This window comes from Semicossyphus pulcher, unplaced genomic scaffold (assembly GCF_022749685.1).
Source record: "Semicossyphus pulcher isolate SPU_LCO1_2020_fin unplaced genomic scaffold, fSemPul1.0.p SCAF_25, whole genome shotgun sequence".
NCBI classification, from domain to species: Eukaryota; Metazoa; Chordata; class Actinopteri; order Labriformes; family Labridae; genus Semicossyphus; species Semicossyphus pulcher.
Genome location: NW_027211699.1, coordinates 7,087,036 through 7,096,787, shown reverse-complemented (window position 1 = coordinate 7,096,787; position 9,752 = coordinate 7,087,036). Strand labels below are relative to the sequence as shown.

Below are 9,752 nucleotides of genomic sequence, written 5' to 3'. Positions count from 1 at the left end.
CAATTCCAGAAATATTTGTTACATGTTCAAAGGAAAAAATCCTTACTTTAAATTCCCAGCAACTTCTATATGTACTGTTCACTCTCAGCTCCCAGTCCTAACTTTCTATGCTTTGAAATCTGAAAAATAAAAAAGGTCTCTCTCGCTGTGTTACTAAATGCAACATATCTGCATAAACATAATGTTTAGTTTTATCAAGGCTTCCCTGAGCAGCAAAATCAGGGGCTAAGAAATAAAGACAATGTGGAAGAGCCAGAAACTGCAGTTCCTCGAGTGGCCACTTGAGGCTGACTCCAAATGTGAGTCAATCCTCAAATAGGCCCCACATTAAAATGCCCAACTTTACAGCAGAATTAAACATGTTTACAGCCTGCAACCAAAAAAACAGTTTTGGTCTCTATAGCTATTTTTTATGTACTTTATAAAGGCTTAAATTTAGGCATAATCAAGGGTGTGGTTGCTCTTGGCGACAGGTGAAAGCCCCGAGCCGTCTTCTCGGTGCATCTTAGTTAATCCAGTCACTCAATTTAACCTATTGGTTGTGTTAGCGTTGTTTATGCCTTATGCTGTTTTTTTTTTATTCAAATTTCTGGCAAATAATATGGCTTGCCCTGAGGTTTATTGTATAAACTAGTTATCTATAATAAATCTGTGCTCCAGCTGTTTGTGTGAGTTCTCATTGATATTTTAGCACTGAGTAGCAGGCATAGCCGTAAGTCTGCTACGTTTCACAAGCTTTTCTAGCTTTTATTAGTCTAATAAATAATCATTTCGGTCAGCTACCACCACATACAGAATCACATTGTGCGGGAAATACGATGGTTAACTAGCTAATTTGCAAGTGTAGACTGTATAGCTTTGATAACTTGGCATTTGTTGGCATTTGCCAACCCCATGCTCCCCTCCTCTCCCTCCAAATCTTCTGGCTCAAGCTAACCAACATGGCAGCAGCCGGTATGCCAAACTCGACTTGTATACTCGAGTTATATAGTCAATGTGTTTCTCTAATTAAAACAAACTTTTAGTACAAAATCATCTGCTAAACTTTTTTCTTCCTTTAGTAAGTCTCACCTTCTCCCAGCCAGCTTACCTGCAATGAGGTGGAGGAGTGAGCTCGAGATAGATACCCACTGCCGCTGTAGTGCCAGTCTCTCTCAGTGTCCCCTGTTTCCTCCCACTCTCTGGAAGGATGCTTGCTGAGGGAGTGGCTGAAATAGCACGAACATTAGCGCGTTGGATTTTGAAGATGCAATTATTTCATACAAATAACAGAACATTAATTTTTGTATTTTAAGGGTCTGACCTGGCTGGCTTAAAAAGTTCTTGTCTCCGAGAGGGCTGCTGGATCTGAGGCCGCCCCGCGTGCTCTGGCCCTTCTCTCTGGTGGATCATTTTGACCCTGGGCACGTCAGCTATCATGACATACTCCTCCCTGTTACGTCCCGTGGACCCAACTGACAGTTGTCCCGACTCGGAGGACTCCATGGAGCTCTGGGAGGAGGTGTACCTCTGCATTTGAATCTGAGGTGAAGGAGAAGGGCTGCGTGCATGGTGGGAGGGCTTCTTGTTATTAGGGGATGGGCTACGATCCTCGCGACCATGTCTACCAGCCCCTGATCTGACACTCCCGGGCCTCCTGGGTGTTTCCAAGGTGACGTAAGCTGCTCTGCTGCCATTCGAGGCCGGTCTAGTGGGTGAAGCAGCACGAGACAAGGAAGAGCTGCGCAGGGAACGAGACGATTCTCGCCAAGAGGATGGCGAGCGACTGGAGTCCGATTTTGAGTCTTGGTAGGTGTTTTTTCTCTGAAAGGAATGGCTGGAATCTCCATTAGTGGCAGTTCTGAGGATTGAGTAGCCTGGTGGGTCTCCATTTTCTTTTCTAGTTGGAGAGGAGATGCGGCTGTTGTGATTCTTGCTGTTAAGGGAGCTGCTAGTTTCTGTTTTCCGAAGTAAGCGCTGGTCAGGAGCATCATAGCTTTTCCTTGATGGCCAAGAATTATGGCTATCACGACCTCGGGCTGAACTGTTTATTTCAGAATTGCGCAACATGGACTGAGAAGGAGCGTCATAGCTTCTCCTTAAAGGAGAGGAGTTACGACTCTCACGACTACCGGAATGTAATGACCCACTGGTGTCTGTTTTCCTAAGTTGATACTGAGTCGGGGTTTCACGGCCCCTCCTTACAGGAGAAGAACTACGTCCATCACGCCCTCGACTGACACTGACAGGGCTTGATTCTGTCTTTCGGAGTGCAGTCTGACCTCGGTCATAACCTCGCCTGGGCGGAGACATAATCGGGCTTTCATGTTCTTCGTCGTTCATTCCATTCCTAGCTGAAGGGCTGCGTAGCAGAGCCTGGCTTTCAATATCATAGCCCTCTCTTATCGGGGAGCCACAGCGTCCTCTTCCACTTAGAGAGATAGTTGATTCAGATTTACGGAGGATGGATTGGCTAAACGAGCTGTAATTCCTCCTTGGCGGTGAGGGACTGTGACTGTCACGCAGACTGGTAGAAGTTCTCCTTGACGGAGAGGAAGTTCGACTGTCACGGCCCCGTATGTTAGAAGAACTGCTGGTAATTTCAGTTTTGCGAAGAGACATTTGGCTTGAAGAGTTGTAGTCCTTCCGTAAAGGAGATGTGCTCCTGCTGTCACAGCCTCTTCCGCTCGAGGAGCCTCTTACTTCTGTTTTTCTCAAGGCACTTCTAAAATCAGAAACGGTGCTGGGCTGGGATTTGACTGAACTAGTAAGGGATTTAAAGTTTCTTGGCAGAGTTCCTGACTCAACGCGTCGTCCGTGTGCGCCTTGCGAGGAGTTTCTGGATCCTTGCTCCATCCCTCGAGACCACCCTCCACCATCAAAGTTACGACTGCTTAGGGAGGCGGTGGACTCACTGCGTCTGAACGGTGAGTGTCCGCGAGAGGGAGAAGAAGAGCGAGATTGCAGAGCCGAGCCTTGCTTTGAGGAATCAAAGCGTCCTGGCTGCTGATAGGAAGAAGTGTTCCCACGGCCACATGAACTATTGAAACCTTTTCGCCCAGTTGAGGCCAACGACTCAGCTATCTTAAAAGGAGTGGGACTTGGAGATCGTGGTCCGACTTGTGCCTCAACCTCTACGGCAATTTCATAGGGGTCAGGAGGAGGGATTTCCACTGGCAGGTCTTCATCAAGAACGTCCATTACCTGCCTTTCAGAGGCCACTCCAAGATTAGGGTTTCTGAAGGGGATGGAGTCTTTGGGCTCTACGTTTCTGCTGCTGAAGATGGGATGTCCTCTCTCAAAATGGCGGTAAGGAGCAGACGGGCTGTTATCTCTTAGTAAACGTGCGCCCTCTGTCCGCCCCAGGGAGAAGTAACCACTTTCACGCTTCTCTTCTTTGAAACCTGGGAGAAAAAAGAAGGAAGGGCAATAAGAAATGCAAATGTCAAAGCTCAACTGCTGAGCAGCTACCAGAGGGTTCCTGACACAAACTTGAGCTATATTGTATTACTGATAATTGCACCGGGACACCTCAGCTGGTGACATCCAACGGCATTTCCAAGTAAAGAACACCTTTAGCTGTAACTGGATATCAATTGGTCAAGGGCTGTAAGTCATACGTTTACTGACGGCTGTATCTACGTTAGCACAAACCTTCTCCATACTATGCTTCTTCTAAGTCATGCATCTTTCCAACTCCTTCGATTGTTTTCTATCTGCCAAAAAGACAACCATGTGTACCTCTACTTGATTGTCTGGAGAAGGCGTCCCTGCTCTGAGCTTCGTCCATCCAGGCCCGAGGGTTGGGACGATGGGGAGGAGGGTCGAGCCGGGTCATGGCAAGTTTTGTCGAGTGGCGATGGATCGGCAGGTAGTCGTCCTCTGCACTGATGGAGCCACCGAACTCTTGGTAGTCACGACAGCTGCAAGGAGAAAGAATGACGAGGGTAGAAAGGAAAGAAGAGATTAGAATGGAGGGAAGGAAGAGTTAAGTAACTATGCTAATAGTGTTGTTCTGATACCGATACCAGTATTTGTATCGGCCTCCTACTGCCTCAAACGCAATATTGCTTCTCTGCAAGTACGCCAGTGAATGACTCGACCCAATAGCCAACCAATTAGCCCCAAAATCACTGGTTGCAGGTCAATTATTGCGCGATAAAATCAATTGTGATGCTAGCAGAGCGGCTAACGTTGGCGAAAGCAAGCAAAATGTCACCAATCAGTGTTTTTCAGTCGATTATATGTATAGTTTTTAATTGCACTAGAATCAGAGGGGTATTCAGTATCGGCCAATACTGGACTCTTTGTGTCTTGATCGGTATCAGGAAGGAAAAGTCGAACATTTCTATATGCTGGTACATCAGACAAAGTGAACATTTCAGGTTGGAGAACATGTTGTACAGAACTGGTGAGACTCAAAACACTATTGTTATTAAAAATTATACAGTCCTGAGGTGACAATAAAGCTCACATCATGCACTAAAGACTATGATTACACTCTGTAGTTCTCCTAAATGTCTTATTATCTCCATCCAGTAGCCCTACCTGTCGGTGCTGTCGTCGTCGTCCCCGTCACAGATGTAAAGCTCACAGTCCGGGCTCAGGATGCACAAGGAGCTCTCCTCATAACCCACACGGCCTCCATTGACATCACAGTAGCTGCTCACCACAGACAGGCCGTCAGAATCCTCCTGATAGGATGACAAGGCGAGACACGGGGCCAATCACAATGTCTCTGCAAACTCCATCGCTCTCGAAAGACGCACAGGACGATGAAGGGGAGAATGCTTACCGGAATATGATGTGAAAGTCGCAGATAAATAAGTAACTGAGTGACTTCACTTCAGAGTCAGAAAGCACATATGGTACATACTCCTCCTCTGTCCTCCCCGACACACACACACACACATGTTCAGCCTGTTATTCGATGAGGGTTACACCTCTGTAACACGACCTGGCTCGTGGCTTTTCTTCATTAATATTTCATCCCTTTTTTTTCTTGCTATAATCCCTTCTCTTAAAATAGATTGTCCCAAAAATAACCTTAAACTCTCGGTAAGAGTCAGAAATGATCAATGTCCAGCAAAGTACAAGTAAAATGCAATTAAATGCACATCTTGAACTGAAATAAATCAACATCATGAAACAAATGTGGTTATAATGGAAGCAGGATGAATTCAGAGAAGTAGAGTTAAATACAGAACAGACTCATTCCCATCCTTTCCATGAGTTTTCCTTCTGTCTAATATTACAAGTGATTCCCGAGAGGGCAGAAGGTGATCCAGCTTCGTTAATTTATAATAGGAGCCGCAGCTCACACCCTGCTACTCCCTGCCGTACCTCTTATCCTCACTTTCTGACCTTTTTCTTACTAACTGAAATGCAGCAAAGATTAATGCATGATCTCACTAAGGTGACTTTTTTTACCCTTAACTTTTGGGTCAAGAGAGAAACCTTGTGCATCATTTCTAATCTCCAAGACAGTCACAGCCAGTCAAGCCAAACAGTGGAACCTCATTCTGCTTCCTTCGACCTAACATCTAACCTCTGTGTCCTGCTGACTTCACCTGTGAGTTCTAATGTGCCTGTATTCATGTCCAGCTCATCACTCAGCACATATTCTGCTCTTGTCCCCATCTCTCCCCTGTAACCTACCTACTCAGTCCACCCTCCTCCCTCTTCCTTCCTTTCCGGCCCTCTCTTCTTTCTCACCTTGCTGCTGGTGTCTCTTTCCTCCGCCTGGGATAAGATCGGTGTTAATAGAACTCCTTTGCCCGACCCGATCCCACTTTCAACTCCAGTTTTAACCCCGGTTCCGGTCTCTGCTGCGGTTTTGTGCTGCGGTGCTGCCTCGGCGCTCTCCCCTGTGCTGGCGTGCAGGTGCCTCTGGCGCAGGCAGTCGTGGCAGCGGGAGGGGTCGAAGATGTTGGGTTGGAACTTGGGGCAGATGGGCTCCTCACTGGAGACGGGCATGGTGAGTCCGGAGTGGGAAGTTGCACGATCATCTCATGCAGTAGAGAAAACTGTGGGACCACAGCAGAGAGGGCAAGAGCAGTGATACAAGGAATACATATTAGACTGTTGCATTAAAGATATCATTATATAAGTATTGCAGTGTTATGTGCTGGTGCAGAGACAGAGCATCTTCCACAAAAGAAACACAAATAGGAAAATACAAGACTGTCACAGAGAATATAATTAACACCTTCTGTAATGCTGAGTGTGCTCGTGACACAGCATTATGTGAGACAGTTGTAACCACAGAGCAGCAGCTTAACTGAACAGGTAAGAGGATCTTTTATTTTATGGTTCATGCGAGATCTAAAGCGGAACTGTTAAGGTAGGTGATAACTAATCACACGAGAGGACAGTGAAACACAATCCAATGAGAGAAGTGTCAAAGCGCCACACAGAGGGGCAATACTACCAACCCCAAGGCACATGATAATATAAGCTGTACAAGAAGCACAGCCTTTGTAACAAAGTTAATGAACCTATAAAGACAGTAGGAGATCATGTGTGATGGCTTTGTTATTAAAAAAGATGAGCTTTACCTGCGAGAAGAGGCTCCTGCTGTCAGCTCCACTTTGAATGTGTCATTAGCAGTGTGAGGATAAACTGCCCCTCAGACCCCCGTCAGGCACATGCCTCCTCTTCCTCATGCTCTCTTTTCCCCCGAGCTGCCAAACTCTCAAATCAATCTGATTGGCTGATCTGACAATGAGTGAAACTGAAGCATCCGTGAAGGCCATTGTGGCTCTCAGTTAACACAGCAGAGACACAACATGGAGCCGGTGGCCTGCCGCTTCCTCTGCGGGGCGGTTGTATTAAATATCATGGGCTTTAGAAAGCGAAATGAAACGCTCATGCTAGCGGCAGCTGGCACACGCTGGCTCAGGTTAACGTAAATAAATAAACACTGGTGAGGTGAGGGTTTAACATACATCAAAACCTTTGGCTGCGTGGGATAAGGTTCACAGTGGCTGCTTCTCCTTCAGATCACACACACAGGTAACAGTGAGCTGTGCGGAAACAGAGCTAAGGGTTGATTTCCTGATGTTCTACAGAGGATGTTGACAACAGCAGCAGGTTTCCTATTAAACAATGGAATACAGTGACAGTTGTTAAGATGAGGCTGCTCACACGCTCATTTATAAGCAAGATTTTATTTAATGAAAATGCATGTAAATACAGAACAGTTTCAATATGTATATAACACTACAAAAACAGCTTTGCTCTGAAAAATGTTTTAGCACAAGATGTCGGTGATATCAAGTAGTCATGATGAATCCACACCAGCTTGACTTCTTTCATATCAGCTTCTCGGCACACACACATCCTGCTCAAGCACAGGAGCAGAAAAAGTCCACTTTGTCCTCCATGAGACTCCAGAGGATACGTCTCTGTACAGTTCAAACCCTTCATAGCATTTTTCTGCACGCTCCTTCAGTCCTGATGATGCACCCTTTTCCCAGTGTTTCGACGCCTCTGCCACTTGCTGGTCTTCCCGGCTTTGTGTTTACCCTCCGAGGCACCAGATCTCTTGTCAGTCTGACGGCCTCGTCCTCCTCGGCCTTCCTGCTTCCCTTTCCCCTTCCTCTTGCTGGTGAAGGTGCTGAGCGACGCGGTCAGGGAGCGGATCCTGTAGCAGCAGGGGGGGGGGGGAGAAAAAAGGAAAACAGCTGGAGTGAGAGGGGGTGGAGGATGATGGGCAGACAAGCTGGAAGAACATCTGAAGATATCCATTATGTCACTTCTGCATTGTTTGGGAGTAAGGCACATGTATCACTCTAACTCTGCCGTATTCTTATACTGATGTTCATTGACATGCTCTGTCCCGCTTAAAAAAACCAACAAATAAAAGATATAAATAAGAGCCCAAAGAGATGTTTTACGAAACTTACTTTTTGTTCATGATTGGATTCCCGGCTTTTCTTGGCATTGAACTTGTTTTCTCCTCCTCTCCTTCCCCCTTTGCTTCATCCTCGTTCACCCCATTAACCTTAAAAGCAAAGGTTATAACTGTTAACAGAGTTTTACTGCCATCAGCAGCATCATACTTTCCAATACCAATTATCCTCAGAGCGACTATGTTGAGCTCATTAAGATAAAGGTGCTGATGGATCAAGGGTTTGAAGGTTTACCTGATTTCCTGCAGGTCCGAGCAGGTGAGCCGCTGTGAGGTCCAGATCACTGATGGTTGTCACTGTGACAGTGTGGTTCGGGTGATCGTACTGCATCGACTCTGTCGTGCTGGTTATCCTGTCCTCCAGATCATCTTCAGCCTCCTCTGAGAGATGGGATCAAGATGGGTCAACAAAAACAATAAGCACAGATCTTAAGAATTGCAAATCAGTAAAATGTCCAGAAACAGACTTCTGAACTCACCAAGAGCGTCTGTCCTCTCCTTGAGCATCTTGATGTATTCCTTATGCCTCTGAAAGCAGAACATAACATCAGTAAATCTTTATGTGCTCCCAATTCCATTTTTGTCATTCTCACTTTGGGCTCTTTTACTTTAAACTTACTTCTTCTCTGACTCTGATCTGCTCTTCCTTGATTTTCTTTTTGATTTCAGCCACTGCTGCTTTCCTCCTTTCCACCTTTCGCTTATGGAAACCAGTCAAATAGTCTCTGACAGGACAGAAGAGGAAAAAACTTTCGACAGTCAACAGTCGACATTTAAGTCCAATCAAGTTTATGTAGTGAATATCTCAAATGAAGACAAGTCAAGAAATGAACAGTTTTCCAAAATAAAACAATACAATGGCTCAGAATAACACCACAATGCTTCAAAGGTTCATATTAAACATCGTGTGGTTGTTAGGATGTGAATAACTTTATTCACATCCTTCGATTTACAAAATTGACATGCTGTTAAACCGGTTATTTGATAAAAGCCGCACATCATTGTCATAAAATAATGTACACACAACAAACTACAATATTTTGCTAATTATAACACATTAATAAAAGAAACAGCTAACCTGTTAATAGTCAATAACGGCTAACGCTAAGATATTTGCTTACACTCCAAATATATAAACATAAATAACTGTGACAAGTTGATCAACTTACTGTCTGTCTTTGTCATCAAACATTACGATGCATTTATTTTCTCTTTTCTTGGATCCTGGCTTAAATTTGCCCTTATTGGGCGCATTATTGTGCTTTTTCTTGTGTTTCATCTTCTACACGTGAGTTTAACCAAAACTACTTCCGGCTTGATTCGTTGCGGAGCGCGGAACATAACTTTATCCGACTAGAAACTCGAAGCTAAAACCCTGAAAGGTTCCGCATATCATAAAACATTCAGGACCACGTAATGATTTTGTTGGTTCAGATCTGACTTTTTGAGTGTAATCACATCTCCCCTAAAATAAAACAAATAAAATCATATAAACAATCTAAACAAATAAAACAAAACTCGCATGGCATACCCCTCATATACATATTTGGGTATATTTGTACATATTTTATATTTTATAACAATGATCTATGTGCATATCTAATCGAGCATATTACTATTTTCTTACATTTGGTGCATGTATGTATTTAAATCTTTAAATATATTCTTATATATTTATATATCACTTAATCCATACTGGGAAGGAACTCCTGTACAACTACTTTTTTATATTATTGACTTCATTCATGACAAAAATGCAAAATACAATATATGATTTAAGATTATTGTGCAATTACTGATCCATTTATCTATAAGTACAAAGTGTACGTAGTGTATTGTTACTATAATTGTTTATCCACCA

At 44.4% G+C, this 9,752-nt stretch overlaps 1 protein-coding gene across 1 annotated transcript; it reads right to left on the bottom strand.

The window, feature by feature from the left end:
- Positions 1-7,172: 7,172 nt before the first annotated feature.
- nol12 (nucleolar protein 12) lies at positions 7,173-9,211 on the bottom strand. Its single transcript, XM_069676221.1, has 6 exons — positions 9,061-9,211; positions 8,511-8,616; positions 8,371-8,419; positions 8,127-8,272; positions 7,887-7,984; positions 7,173-7,624 (listed from the first exon to the last, which is right to left on the bottom strand). Exons 1-6 carry the CDS (start codon positions 9,168-9,170, stop codon positions 7,429-7,431), a joined length of 705 nt encoding a protein of 234 aa, XP_069532322.1. The 5' UTR covers positions 9,171-9,211; the 3' UTR covers positions 7,173-7,428.
- Between the last annotated feature and the right edge of the window lie 541 nt (positions 9,212-9,752).